The 15,304-nt window shown below is 44.9% G+C and overlaps 1 protein-coding gene across 1 annotated transcript in view; it reads left to right on the forward strand.

Annotated features, from left to right (window-relative positions):
• Positions 1–313: 313 nt before the first annotated feature.
• The window catches only part of haspin (histone H3 associated protein kinase), a 20,506-nt gene continuing 5,515 nt past the window's right edge, over positions 314–15,304 (forward strand). The window contains exons 1-7 of the mRNA XM_037674332.1: positions 314–328; positions 10,846–10,910; positions 11,071–11,849; positions 12,552–12,913; positions 13,919–14,051; positions 14,159–14,310; positions 14,436–14,624. Of these exons, the coding sequence (XP_037530260.1) occupies positions 314–328; positions 10,846–10,910; positions 11,071–11,849; positions 12,552–12,913; positions 13,919–14,051; positions 14,159–14,310; positions 14,436–14,624 (1,695 nt within the window). The remainder of the gene's footprint in view (positions 329–10,845; positions 10,911–11,070; positions 11,850–12,551; positions 12,914–13,918; positions 14,052–14,158; positions 14,311–14,435; positions 14,625–15,304) is intronic.

The following is a 15,304-nucleotide window of genomic DNA, read 5'->3' on the forward strand; positions in this document are numbered from 1 at the left end:
AGAAACATCACGTAGATTAAAAATGAATAACTGAACATGGCGATGACCAGGCAGCCGCCATACAAATATCCTCCACTGTCATCCCTCCATGCAGAGCCATGGAGGATGAAAACCCTCTGGTGGAATGTGCTGAGATTCTCTGGAGGATCCAGTCCAGATGAACTGTAAGCTTCAGAAATAGCCTCACACAACCAGTGTGAGAGGCGCTGGGTGGATAGAGGACGTCCTGAAGAGCTGTTCCAGTAATGCACGAACAAACGCTGAAAGCGGCGCAGTACAGCCGTGTGCGCCACGTAACATGAAAAATGCACGCATGGGACTGAAGGAGGTGAGATGTTGCTTCCTCCTCAGAATTATGAAACCCATCCAAGGTTATCACTCTCAATCTGAATGAGCTTGTGATGTTTTTCAGAGCAGGGTTAAGACGCAGTACAGCTGAACTGCCGTCAGCTTGAATTCTGAGACATGAGGGAGCAACAGAGAGAGCAAACAAACACTCACTCTCTTCGCCGACGTCAGAACTAACAGCAGGTCTGTTTTAATGACAGAATTTAAGTGAAACCTGATCTAAAGGCTCAGAAGGAGCTTTGATCAGAGCGTGCAGGAACATCATTAGGTCTCACTGTGGCGCTAGTGAACGTGAAACCGGTCTGTGTCTCCGTACACCTTTCAGGAAACACTTCATCAATGGGTGATTAAGAACTGTTCTGTCACTGAAGCCCTCGTGACAGGAAGAAATAGCTGCAGCATAAGTTTTAGTTGTGCTGAACGCTAAATCTCTGTCCATCAGCTGCTGCAGAAAAGACAGCATGCCACCACCTAGTGGCCATGAGATGGCCTCCATGCCTTTCTCTGCGCAGCAGCGCTGAAAAACTGTCCACTTGCTGTGCACAGCGTTGTCGTGGAAGCAGCTCGTGTGCCCTGAACGTACGCACCACATCCTGTGGGAGGCCCATCTTTTCTAAAACAGATCTGTTCAGCAGACAGACCCAAAGATACGCTGCTCTATTGCTGGGTAACTCCTGATCGCTCTTCCTGCCTGGAGGAGAGCGCCCCCCCACAGCAGTTCCCACGGCCGGCCCGATATCAGTCGTTGCAGATTCGGGAACCACGGAGCGCATATGCATTGGGGAGCTACGAGGATGACTGACGGTACTTCCTCCCGTTCCTGGTCCCGGGTCCGTGATATCGGCAGGACTGGAGGGAACGCATAAAGGAGCATTTTTGGCCACGGGCTGTGAGCGAAGGCGTCCACTCCTAATGGTGGGTCGTCTTGTGGGCTCATTGAGAACCATAACTGACACTGGGCGTTCTCCCGTGTGGCGGACAGATCCACTGGTGCTCGGCCCAACTTGCCCCAAAAATCCGAGAAATCAGCTCGGGATGGAGGCTCCAGTCTCTGTGGCGGGGACCGCTCCTCGACATGATATCTGTTTGCCTGTTCAGGACGCTGGGAATGTACACTGCTCTGATGGAGAGCAGGATTTGTGTGCCCAACACAACAGCTGTTTCGCGATGCGTAACAGTTGGGCTGAGTGCACGCCTCCCTGACGGTTTATATTGCCGTCACCTTGTTGTCTGTGTGGATCAGAAAATGCTGATCCTGCAGCAGGGGCAAAATGCTGAGTCACGTTTCAGACCATGAAAACATTCTAGCACATTATGTAAAGCAACATGTGGTCCAGTCACTGTGCTCCCACTATTTGGGACAGACACATTCTTCCCAGCTTGACAGGAACGCGTCTGTGAAAACTAAGACGTGTGATGTAGGCCTGCTGATGGGAACTCCCTCTGACAGAATGAGAGGGTTTCCCCAGTGATTCAGATCGGTTCTCACAGTGGGGGGCACAAAGATAAAGGCGTCTCATGTGAAGTAGGCCCAGCGGAACCACGATGTGGGCTGCTGACATCGTCCCAGGCGTCGCATGATAGGCAGAACTGTCAATATGCTGCAGGGTTTGACATGGAGGAGCTGAGCTGACAGAGCTTCGGCTCTCAGCTGTGATAAATGGGCTCTCATTGTAGTAGAGTTTAGCTCCACTTCCAGATATCAATCATCTGGGATGGACGAACAGAAGTTTTTCCCAGTTTATAGAAACCCCAGGTTTAGCAGGTGTAACACTAGCGTTTTGGTTTGTGCGACTGCTTTCTAACTGGACTGAGGAGCTTTCTTACTGCCATCACTAGCTCCGGGGATTCTCCAGGGGGAACCCAAGGAGGGCTCTGACCGAAGAGCAGATCGTCCAGATAAAAAGATTTCTCATTCCTGCCATGTGTAACGACTGCAGTGCCGTCTCCACATATTTCGAGAACATGCGTGGGGTGTTTCAGAATGATGGAAATGTGAACATATGTGCTCTTCGGATCTATGGGGGTGAAAATCAGTCGTTCTGGTGAAGTTCTCCAGGGAACACACTTGCTGCCACTCTGAGTAGCGCTCGGAGAGCGGGCACGCATTTGTGTTGTGTCATGTTTCTCATGAACGTCCACCAGACTAAAAAGCCTTACTGCCATCACTTGCTCCGGAGATTCTCCGGGGGAAACCCAAGGAGGGCTCCGACAGAAAAAGGGCTGTATGTGTGCCTCTGTGCTGAGCACAGGCTGCGGTCTCACATAGAGCTGAGATGAGCCGGCGCGCACTGAGAGGTGGCGTGAGCGCTTTCTGAGTGAGACGCCATTTCGGTGGAGGCTGCAGCTATCGTGGAGAAAACATGTTTACTCTCGCTGCGCTGTGAGTGGGCAGAAAACAGCAGAAATAAAAAACGGGCTCTGACTGAAAAACGAGGGATTTTACTGGACTCGGTCTGCTGAAAAAACATCATTTTAGCTGACGTGGCAGACGAGTGTTTGTGATATTTACTGAACTGCGATGCCATTTAAAACGCTGTTTAGAGGTTACTGGCTCGTTCTGTGTGGGGAATGTGTGAAGAGGGGCAGCTGTGAGATCAGCTGATCTGATAGTCTCAGATGAAAAACTTTACTTTCAGAGGTGTTTCTGTTTTATATCAAAAACATACATCACCAAAAAACACATACCTTCCCCTCAAGGATCTGTTACCTGGTGGAGGGGGCCGGCGGAGGAGCGGGGCGTGAAGTCGCTGCCGCAGCTGTGGAACGCCTCTGCTGCTGTTGCTGGCTAAAGCGGTCCCTCCAGCGGCCGAAGGGGCAAGAGGAGGACTGTGATGTCACCAGATGGTGAACAGTCTCTGAGACCTCCTCAGACCTCTGCGATTTCTCAGGGATGGTCCTGAAGTTGGCCCCAAACAGCGCCTCTGGGGTGATGGGGCCCTCCAACAGGTCTTTCTGCAGCCTCTCGGACAAGGATGGCGAGAGGCAGAGTCAAGTGGTCCTCTGGATCATGGTCATCCAGGCGGCGATGTGGTCGAGACGGATGTCTTGATCTTGCCAGGCCCAGCTACAGCCTCATTCCAGTGTGACGTCACAGCTGTACAGCGAGGCCAGATGGGGTAAGGGCAGCGAGCCGGGGCGGAGCCAATCTTGCCGCCAGATCATCCGATCAGGGCGGAGGAAGGTGAGGGATAGAAACTCCCTTGTGTTAACATCCTCCTGGATTATGCTGGGCAGCTCCAAGAGGAGGGTGTCGACGACTGGGAGCGGTGTGGTCACCGACGTGGGAAGATCCGAGGTGGCTGAGCATCGGCTCGGCCGCTCGTATTCCGTCACTACGCTCTCCAGGAGGGTTGGGGCAACTCCGCATCGCTTTTCTCTGAGAAATCATTCGATTCACTGCGTGACTCTGCGTAAAAGAAGGCGGTGGCGTCGTCCCGCGCATAGCGTCCCACCACAGAAAAAAACACTCAGCGGAGCTGCTGCCAACAACGCCTTTTTCAAGGGAATCATCCGATTCACCTCAAGAAAAAAAACACGTTAGAAAAGGCGGTGGCGTCGTCCAGCGAGTAGCAGCCCTCCACGGAAAAACATTCAGCGGGGCTGCTGCTAACATTGCCTTTTTCGAGGAAATCATTCGATTACGGCGAGGAAAAAAGTTAGGCGTCGTCCATCGGGTAGCGACCTGCCACGGAAAGGCACTCTTCAGTGCTTACCTTGAACAAGGCTGCTCGTCTGCTTCTCCTCGGGGAGGAAGAGCTCACCGGGACGGCAGGAGGTTGGCGTGGCGGAGACCCAGACATCCTTAGCAAAAGTTGTGCCGGTCAAAGCTGGACAACTTTTCCTTCTTCTTTCTTCTGACAGTGCTAGCTAGCTGGCTGAAGAAAAAATGGGAGATGATTGCCCGGTCTTACTGTAATTTAAACGGACCGGGGATGAGGCCCACACAGTAGGTGGGTGTGGACTAAAGTTTTCAGTGCTGCGCTGCACACGTAAGGATAAACCCACTAACGATAGCCTTAAAGGCGAAGCCTATACGAAATAGAACATACATTTATTATGGCATTACACATAAACAACAGCAAAATTATGTTAAACACTTTGAATAACATACCAGTACTTTTAAGCTCTGATTTATTTATTTATTTTTGCATATGTAACTAATATACTAATATGTAAATCATATTTTTTCTACATATTTTTTAAAAACAAAACATCTTGACATCTGCGTGTGAATGGAGCCCCTTAGTGGTCGGCCGCAGTATGAGTGTTTGTTTGGATGTGAGCCTGTCCACTCGCCAACTTGGGCAGAGCGATAAACAGGAAACGGGGGCGTGGAAGAGACAAACTATCTACTACCACTCATCGTTTGCTTTATTGTGCAGAGCTGGGAGATAATCTGCTAGTTTCACTGGGAAAGAAAGTCAAGCCCAAATAAACAACTTAATGTTCAAAAACAAGCCCAAAGCCACAAGATTTACAAGCGACTTTAGGAAAAAAACAAGCCCAAAGTCACCTACAATAAAGATGAATGATTTCACTTAGCTCGCCCAGTCAGCAAGGCCCCTCCCCAGAGCTTGTGATCTTGTCCAACACCCCGGGGACTGACTTAGTTGGATGACGATCAGACCTTCTGGATTGTCTCCACACCAGATCAGAGCAGCCAACAGGAACAGAAGCAGGAGAGCAAGGTGGTGACTGCAACCAGCTAAAGCCCAGCCCTGTCTGAATTAAGGAGGCACCCAGCCTCCCCTCCTGACACAGGAACACCTAACCACCTTTCTTACTGTCTTCGTCAACGGCAGCCCTAAATGACTGTGAACGTCACCCTCCCTCCAAAAGGGTACTGCCACAACCACTGAAAAGTTCTGCCCTCAGTTTGTTTGAGAGACTTTTAGGACTCTCCCTTGAGTCCTTAAATGTCCATGCTATAATCTTTACACCAAGCAGGCTTTCTTTGCTGGTGTACAGGGTGAGCCTCCCCAGCTGGTCTAGTCCTTTAGGGTAAGGCCCCATGCTGATCCTGCAGTGCAGACAGATCCCAAGGAAACGGTGCAGAGGATGAACCAGCCAAAAGGACACTCCATCCCTCTAATACCCTCCAGTGAGGGACTTTGCTCTTTTCTTGGTATGGGCCTCTCTGTATGATTCTTGCCACACTGATGATCATCCCTGTCGTCATCTGCCTGGACTCCCCTGTACTGGCACTGAACAGGTCTGGCACTCAGCTGCCGTCTTCTTCTGGATCTCACAGCCACTGATGATGAGACTACTGATGAGGGAACAAAAGGCTCAAGTCTGTTGAAATGAATAACAGTCTCTTGACCCCCCACCCCCACCCCACCCTGCTGGCACTATTCTATACAGCACATCACACTATGTACAGCAAGTTTTAAACTCACAGTCCTTGTTGAAGCTGCTGTTTTCAATCTGTATTACTGCTTACATAAAAACAAAATCCACAAAACAAATTTAAGGGACAGGCTATGAGTTTATTTGTCATAACTGGTTATTATTTTACAGGATCTTTTCCAGCTCCCTGCTTTAGAGTACAGTGGTTCTTGAAAGTTTGTGAAGCCTTTAGAATTTTCTATATTTCTGCATAAATATGAAGTAAAACATCATCAGTTTTTCACACAAGTATTAAAAGTAGATAACGAGAACCCAGTTAAACAAATGAGACAAAATATTATACTTGGTCATTAATTTATATGCATATAATAATAACTAATAATAATAACTGCTACTAAAATTTCAGTAACTGTTGATCAGTCCTGATCACTGGCTTGAAGGAACTTTTGCTCATTCCTCCGTACAGAACAACTTCAACTCTGGATGTTGGTGGTTTCTTCACATTAACTGCTGCTTCAGGTCGGCCGGCCTATTTATCAGCCCCGATTTCCTTAATTTTAGGAAATCGGCTGATACTTGCAGGACAAACCAATTTTACAGATATTTATTTTTAAAGTTTTAACAATAATTGTCTAAACTTCATTTATATTTCAGAGTACTACTTCATGGCCAGTTAAAACAAGTTTGTATTGTTTATAAGATTGTTCAAGTGTATGTTTTTCAACAAAATAAAATTGGAAAATTGAAGGTGCATTGTGACCTTAACACCTGACAGTGTCGCTTATAAAACAAAATCGGTATCGGCAGGTCAGACTTTTTAGAAATCGGTGATTGGTGATCGGCCAGAAAACTGCAATCGGTGCACCCTAGCTTCAGGTCCTTCCACAACATCTAGATTGGATTAAGGTCAGGACTTTGACTTGGTCATTCCAAAACATGGACTTTATACTTCTTGAACCATTCTTTAGTAGAAAGACTTGTGTGTTTGTGTGTTTCGTCGTCTCGCTGCATGACCCACTTTCTCTTGAGGTTCAGTTCATGGACACATGTCTTGAGAGTTTCTTTCAAAATTATATGATATAATTCAGCATTCATTGTTCCATCAATGATGACAAGCCGTCCTGGCCCAGATGCAGCAAAACAGGCCCAAACCATGATACTACCACCACCATGTTTCACAGATGGGATAAGGTTCTTATGCAGGAATGCAGAGTTGTCATTTCTCCAAACAAAATGCTTTTTATTTAAACCAAAAAGTTCTGTTTTGGTCTCATTCGTCCACAAAACGTTCTTCCAACAGTCTTCTCGTCCACGTGATCTTTATCAAACTGCAGACGAGCGGCCATGTTCTTTTTGTAGAGCAGTGTCTTTCTCCTTCAACCCTGCCATGAACCATTGTTGTTCAGTGTTCTCCTGATGGTGGACTCATGAACATCAACATCAGTCCATGTGAGAGAGACCTTCAGTTGTTAGAAGTTACCTTGGGCTCCTTTGTGACCTCACAGACTATTCCACTCCTTGCTCTTGGAGTGATCTTTGTTGGTCCACTACCCCTGGGGAGGACAATGGTCCTGAATTTCCTCCATTTGTACACCATCTGTCTGACTGTGGATTGGTGGAGTCCAAACCTCTTTACAGATGGTTTGTAACTTTTCCAGCCTGATGAGCATCAACAACTCTTTTTCTGGGCTCCTCAGAAATCTCCTTTGTTCCTGCCACGATCCACTTCCACAAACATGTTGTGAAGATCAGACTTTGATAGATCCAGTTCTTTAAATCAAACAGGGTGCCTGATCATTGTCCATTGATTGAAAACACCTGACTCTTAATTTCACCTTCAGATTATATGCTAATCCTAGAGGTTCACATACTTTTGTCACTCACATATATATAATGGATCATTTTCCTCAATAAAAAAATGACCAAGTACAATATTTTTGTTTCATTTGTTTAACTGGGTTCTCTTTATCTATTTTTAGGACTTGTGTGAAAATCTGATGATGTTTTAAATCCTATTATTACAGAATTATAGAAAATTATAAAGAGTTGACAAACTTTCAAGCATCACTGTAGGAGCTTTCTTTGCTTTACAAGAACCTATGAATGTCTGAGGGAACACGATTTGTCCAGTTGTAAGCTTAAGGTTTTTTCCAGAGCAAGTTTTTCGCCTCATGTACTTTTGATCTTGTTTGTGATTTCAGAGAGAAGTACACAGAGACGAGCAGTGGCAGAAATGTGCGTTCTGCCACGAGAAATGCCATGCTACAACTGGCTAAGAAGAATGACTATGAAGACGATATGAGTAATGAAGAGAACGTCTCCCCTCCCAGCCTTGGGCCTTTTTGGCAGAGCAAGAATACCAGGTTCTGTATAAATAAAGGTTGAATGAATATTAGACATATTTCATTATACCATGTTTTTTTGTGTGATGTTGCTTTGGTGCTTTTGGATTAATGGCTAATCACAAAGAGTTTGTTTTAGCTCCAGATAAATAAAAACTGGACCTCATACTGGATCCCAGAAGGGTGTCCTCGTAGAGTGGTCCCAGGACCAGTTTTACTTCCTGCACCCCTCCTCTGCCCTTACTGAAAATAAAAGTACATCTCATATCATTTCCTCCCACCCTCTGGTGTTGACTCTTGTTGAATCATGTAGCTCTTACCTTGCTGTTGTACGCTTTACTACTAGTTTTGTATATGTAGCTGTAAATATTTCTTTCATACTTAAATGAAGTTCCTGTGACTCCATGATTGTGTGTTGGTGGATAGGCAGGACTTAAAGACCCACATCCCAAACTGCACACACTCTGACTCTAAAAATACAATATGGCAACTCCTATAACCCCATATTGTATTTTACTATGCAATCAGTATTTCAGAATAGGAGCTTTCTAAGAGCCTGTTCACACCTGGCACTTGCACACATCCTGTCTGAATCACTAGGGGACACCTTTAAGTACGAGGGTGTTAAAATCATCTAGACTGATCATTTCTCAGTTTAATTAAAATATTTTCAGCAAGTTTTAAAAACTTACTGTCCTTGTTAAAGCTGCTGTTTTCAATCTAATTTATTACATACGAACAAAATCTACAAAACATATTTAAGGGACAGGACTTGGGTTTATTTGTCATAACTGGTTATTATTTTACAGGACCTTTTCCAGCTCCTGCTTTAGAGTACAGTGGTTCTTGAAAGTTTGTGAACAAATGAGAATTTTCTATATTTCTGCATAAATATGAAGTAAAACATCATCAGATTTTCACACAAGTCCTAAAAGTAGATAAAGAGAACCCAGTTAAACAAATGAGACAAAATATTATACTTGGTCATTAATTTATGTGCAGCAATAACTGCAACTAAACGTTTCCAGTAACTGTTGATCAGTCCTGATCACTGGCTTGAAGGAACTTTAGCTCATTCCTCTGTACAGAACAACTTCAACTCTGGATGTTGGTGGCTTCTTCACATTAACTGCAGCTTCAGGTCCTTCCACAACATCTGGATTGGATTAAGGTCAGGACTTTGACTTGGCCATTCCAGAACATGAACTTTATTCATCTTGAACCGTTCTTTGGTAGAAAGACTTGTGTGTTTAGGATCATTGTATCGCTGCATGACCCACCTTCTCTTGAGGTTCAGTTTATGGACACATGTTCTGAGATTTTCCTCTAGATTTCTCTGATATAATTCAGAATTCATTGTTCCATCAATGATGGCTAGAAGTCCTGGCCCAGATGCAGCAAAACAGGCCCAAACCATGATACCACCACGTTTCACAGATGGGATAAAGTTCTTCTGCAGGAATGCAGATTTTCCTTTCTCCAAACAGAACACTTTTCATCTAAACCAAAAAGTTTTATTTTGGTCTCGTCAGTCCACAAAACATTCTTCCAACAGTCTTCTTGTCCACGTGATCTTTATCAAACTGCAGACGAGCGGCCATGTTCTTTTTGTAGAGCAGTGTCTTTCTCCTTCAACCCTGCCATGAACCATTGTTGTTCAGAGTTCTCCTGATGGTGGACTCATGAACATCAACATCAGTCAATGTGAGAGAGGCCTTCAGTTGTTAGAAGTTACCTTGGGCTCCTTTGTGACCTCACAGACTATTCCACTCCTTGCTCTTGGAGTGATCTTTGTTGGTCCACTACCCCTGGGGAGGACAATGGTCCTGAATTTCCTCCATTTGTACACCATCTGTCTGACTGTGGATTGGTGGAGTCCAACCTCTTTACAGATGGTTTGTAACTTTTCCAGCCTGATGAGCATCAACAACTCTTTTTCTGAAACCTCCTTTGTTCCTGCCATGATCCACTTCCACAAACATGTTGTGAAGAGCAGACTTTGATAGATCCAGTTCTTTAAATCAAACAGGGTGCCTGATCATTGTCCATTGATCGAAAACACCTGACTTAATTTCACCTTCAGATTATATGCTAATCCTAGAGGTTCACATACTTTTGTCACTAACAAATATGGAGTATTGGTTCATTTTCCTCAAATTATTGACCAAGTATAATATTTGTCTCATTTGTTTAACTGGGTTCTCTTTATCTACTTTTAGGACCTGTGCGAAAATCTGATGATGTTTTGAATCGAATCATATTATTACAGAAATATAGAAAACTACACACAAACTTTCAAGCATCACTGTAGGAGCTTTCTTGTCCAGATGTAAGCTTAAGTGTTTTTCCAGAGCAAGTTTTTCCCCTCGTGCACTTTTGATCTTGTTTGTGATTTCACAGAGAGAAGTACACAGAGACGAGCAGTGGCAGAAATGTGCGTTCTGCCAAGAGAAATGCCATGCTACAACTGACTAAGAAGAATGACTATGAAGACGATATGAGTAATGAAGAGAACGTCTCCCCTCCCAGCCTTGGGCCTTTTTGGCAGAGCAAGAATACCAGGTTCTGTATAAATAAAGGTTGAATGATTATTAGACAACAGGTGAAATGTGCTCAAACCTACGAGTTCCTGTTAATAGCCGAGCTGCAGCATGTGTAGCTGTAATTAGTTCTTTCATACTTACATGAAGTTCGTGTGACTCCATGATTGTGTGTTGGTGGTAGGCAGGACTTGGGTTCACACTTTGAAATGGTTTGACACAACTTGTATTTTAACGATCTTTTTAACTTTTTGTGTCACCAGGAAAAGCCGTCTTCTGTCTGCACCTTTCCTCAGGAGACAGAGAGGCCGGAGCTCCTCTGTCACAAGTGAGAGTAAAAAGAAAACATCTGCACGTAAACACCTGAAAACTTCTGTGAAAATGAAGGTGAACTCCAGGTAGTTACTTTGTCACGTTTTTGCTGTCGTTGTAAACATGCCACAGTGACACTGCGTTGAAGACGGCCTTTTTCTCGTTTTCTTTGCCAGTGGTCTCCTTGCATCTGCTGGTCGTTACGTTACTCGTCGCAAATGCACAGCTTCCACCAACCCCCCTAAAGCGAGGATTGTTACACTTAACTCTTCGGATGACTTTACCCCTGGAAGGATTGTTCCCAGCAGGAGACTCCAGCCCTCCAGGGGAAGGCGAAACCAGCCAGCATTTGGGGTGTCTAGTGCAGAGAGCTCTGTGATCTTTGTGGGCGCTTCCAGCTTTACCAACGCTCATGTTAGAGAAATATCCCTCAATGATTCAGGCAACCCCAACTTGGGACCCTGCTCCAGGAAGCCCATCTTTTGCTCCACACCCTCAGCAGCCTCCTTCGCTAAACGGGGACCATCTAAACCCTTTGCCCTCCAAGGTCAGATCACTTCTTCATCTGTGTCGGCCAGCTGTGTCTCAAACACTTTTCAAGAAGACCTGAATTCACCCCAGCAGCCCTTCTCACCACCACTGTCTGCATCGCCCTCTGAACAGGACGGGAGGCTGCCGCGCAACAAAGAGCAACCCCCTGATTTATTCATTGAATCTAAAGGAGGAAGCTGCAGTGAAGGAGACACAAACTTGAGTGGAGACTCAAAGGCCCAGTATGATGTTGAATTAGCCAGCAGAGATCTTTTCTCCTCAGACAGTGAAAGCAGCAGTCGCTTTGTGTCTGCAGCAGGAGGCTTGGAGTGGCTAATTGAGGCTCTGAAGCAAAAATGTCTGAGCCAGCGCTGCGAAGTTCAACTGGAGAGATTATCCTTCCTCCCTGTGACTCAGCTTTGTGGTCAGACAATCTATTCATCCTGTTTGGAGCGTTCAAACTCCACCGACAGCCAGCAAAGGAAAGAGCTGCTTCAGGATGTGGACAGCAGTCAAAGTGTTGTTTGTCTTCAGTCTTCAGCAGAATCACATTGTTTTTCTCTGACTAATAATGAAAGCAGTGATTACTTAAAATCATCAAGTAGTTATGACTTATCAGCATCAGTGAATGGTTTACCACCAGATTACTGTAAGACGTCAGCTAAACTATCAAACGATAAAGCATGCGTGCAGGAGCTGGAAGGAGTGCCTTCAGATCAGAGTCATGAGATTAGCATGGACACAAAGCTACGGTCTAGTATTAGAGTGCAAACACTGTTTACTGACCAGGAGGCTAAAGCAACAAAGGATGCATGCGTTTCTAAGAAATGCATTGTTCCGTTGCAGAAAACCCAATTGCCAAATCCGTATCTTAAAGATTTTGCTCAGCACAGAGAGGCTGGTGCAGCTCGTTATGAGAGATCTGTTGCTCAAGATCCCAAACAGCATGAAAGGAAGGGAAGAGCAGCGTCACACAGAAAGGCACAAGTCAGGTCCGTAGCAAAGTCAAAGTGTGCTGAGTCAGAAAAGACATCAGAGCCGGCCTCACCGCCCGTGAAGAAATGTCGAACCATGAAACGGCTGAGAAAAACCCTGCAGTTTAAAGACGCTCATATGTCCGAACCAGCCTGCGACGACCACACAAATGTCGGCCAACTGTCTGAGAGTGACAACAACGAAAACTCTGCCTCTTCAAAAATCGACACGAAAAATGGAAGATCCACCCGTTCAAAAGCAGCCTCTGGCAACAAAGTTGAGAAACTCCACAAACCCATCTGCCGAGTGGAAAAATCGTGTCTGGGTTCTAAAGAGAACAGGAGGGGGAGCGTCTTCCCACAACAGACCGGGACTGCGAGGAAGGCGTGCGTGAGCGGGATAAGTGTGAGTCGATGGAAGAACAAAGGTGTTGACGGAGGGACGCTGAGGAGCAGGGCGGCAAAGAAGGCTGCACCATGTGAGCTGATCTCAGTGCAGCACATTCAGCCAATGGTAAGAACAGAATCCAGAATAAAACATTGAAAGTCTCAAACAAATGTCACTGAATTGTTCTACATAAAAGAAAATTGTACAGATTATTAAAAAAAAATTTTTAGCTGCTGCAGCCATTTTATGCAGCGGTTCTACAAATAAGTTTTAAAAGTGTCTGATCAGAGATTAGTCAGGTCTAGATTCATACTACACTTAAAGGCACTCGGCTGATAACTTTTAGTTATTTTGAACTTTTAGCCATCATTTTAGCTACATTCTGCTACTTTTAGTTTCTATCTAGCCTTTTGCTATATTTCCAGCTGCAGTAGTTTTGCAGCTTCTTTCTGGGCAGCTGTGCCTGAGTAGTTAGAGCAGTCGTCCTCCTATGCAAGAGTTGGGGGTTCTATTCCACCAGCCGAAGTGCCACATATCCAAGTGTCCCTGGACAAGACACCGAACCTCTCATTGTCTCAGTTGTGTGTCCCATCAGTGTATGAATGTGATACAGCTCTGATTGTTCTTTGTATAGATCTAGTAGAGAGATGTATGAATGGGTAAATGAGGCACAGATTGTAAAGAGCTTTGAGTATCTTGATAAAATAAAGGTAATATATAAGTACAGTCCATTTCTAGCCATTTACTACATTTAGCTTTTAGCTATCGTTTTCCTACTTGTAAATACTGCTCTGCTTGTTTTAGTTTTAACTTGTCAATTTCAGATTTTTCTGCAAATTTCAGCAGCCACTCCGCTTTCACACTTTCTCCATTTTCTCTGTAATGAAGCCACCTTTCACTGATTAGAGTCAGATTATTAGAATTAAAGGTGGCTCGTTTATAGATCAAGCTAATGTCATGAAACTGTTAGCCTTTTGCTCAAACTGACAGAATCAGATTACCGTTAGGCGGGTCAGATAATCTAGATCCACTTAAAGAAAGTCTCATTGGCTGTTTGCTCCCAAAATGTGTTTGATTTTATATTTTTGTAGTTGGGAATGATTTTAAATGTGTTGTACTTCCTGTTTGTAGGATTTGGGAACTACGATCAATTTCTTTACTCCAGTAAGGGCAATCCAACTCAGCACGTTGTCTCTGCTGGCTGATTCACCCAGCACACACACGTGGAGCCGGCTCAAAGCCTCCCGCTCTGTTCATCGCAAAGGTAACGATCCCGCTCAGCCCGTCAGCATTTACGTCTGTTCAGATTTTATTTTTGCTGTTCAAGTATACCTTTCCATGTGTTTTTCTGTCCCCCCCCCCCCCCCCCGTGATTAGTGCAAATCACTCCAAAGAGTCCATTCATACGGTGCTCTGCAAGAAGTTTGGGGTTAGCAGATGTCAGCCTTGAACTCTTTGCCACCCCCTTGCGTTCGATGCTCCCCAGACACCTGCGCTCACAGCTGATGAGCCAACACTCCGTGGTACAAAACGCACTACATGAAGCTTGAAGAGCTCCTTACTGCCACTGAGTGCTGACCATAAGGCTCCTTTCTCATGAGTCTGATGTTAATCTTCAACCTCCCTCCTGTCAAATGTTTTGCCACAGCCTTTATGTGAAGATGCAGATCTGTCGGACGCAGAGAAGGTGTACGCTGAGTGCGGCCAGCAGCACCCTCTGCCCTGGGAGGAGTGCATTCTACCTCACCGTATGAAACGGTGTGTGAAGATTGGAGAAGGGACGTTTGGTGAGGTCTTCTCCACCACCAATTCTTCAGGAGACACCGTGGCACTCAAAGTATGTAGCAGCTGCATTTCTTCAAGTTTTATTATAAAAACACAGATTTTACTGCTCTAGCAAACCCACTTCTATGGCCTAAATCTTTTCTTTTGTCAGCTCTTTACACAATTACATACATTTTATGCATACACATACAGTAGTCCCTCGCTACTTCACGGTTCGTTTATCGCAGACTCGCTCTATTGTGGTTTTTCAAAATAAGATTGGACATGACACACACTTGGCTGATTGATGGATGAGCCGCACAATCGGCATGACATTTTTATTTAAAATAAATTATTTAAAAGTTTTTATCACCTGCTGCATCTATGTGCAGCCCATAGCTACAGAAAAAGCTTCCTCCTGTAACTCTGTGCTTCCCACGCTGCAGGATAAACTTCCTCCTGCAGCTGATCAGCTGTTCTCCGTGCAGAGCAGGAAAAGTGGGCGTGGCCAAGAACGCTTGCAGGTGGCTGAGAGTAGCGGAGGTACAGAGGGAAATCATGACATGATGTTCTCTTTAGAGCATTGAGCTTAGAAACATTGTTTAGAAACATTGTTTAGAGTATCACAAGAGAGTGGGAAGGGATTAAAACACACTTACACACACACACATATATATATATATATATTTAGTATATTTAGTGTATATATGTAAATATCTATATATATATATATATATATATTTTTTGTATTTT

The sequence above is a fragment of the Nematolebias whitei genome, chromosome 3 (assembly GCF_014905685.2).
Source record: "Nematolebias whitei isolate Nwh7 chromosome 3, NemWhi1, whole genome shotgun sequence".
Lineage (NCBI taxonomy): Eukaryota > Metazoa > Chordata > Actinopteri > Cyprinodontiformes > Rivulidae > Nematolebias > Nematolebias whitei.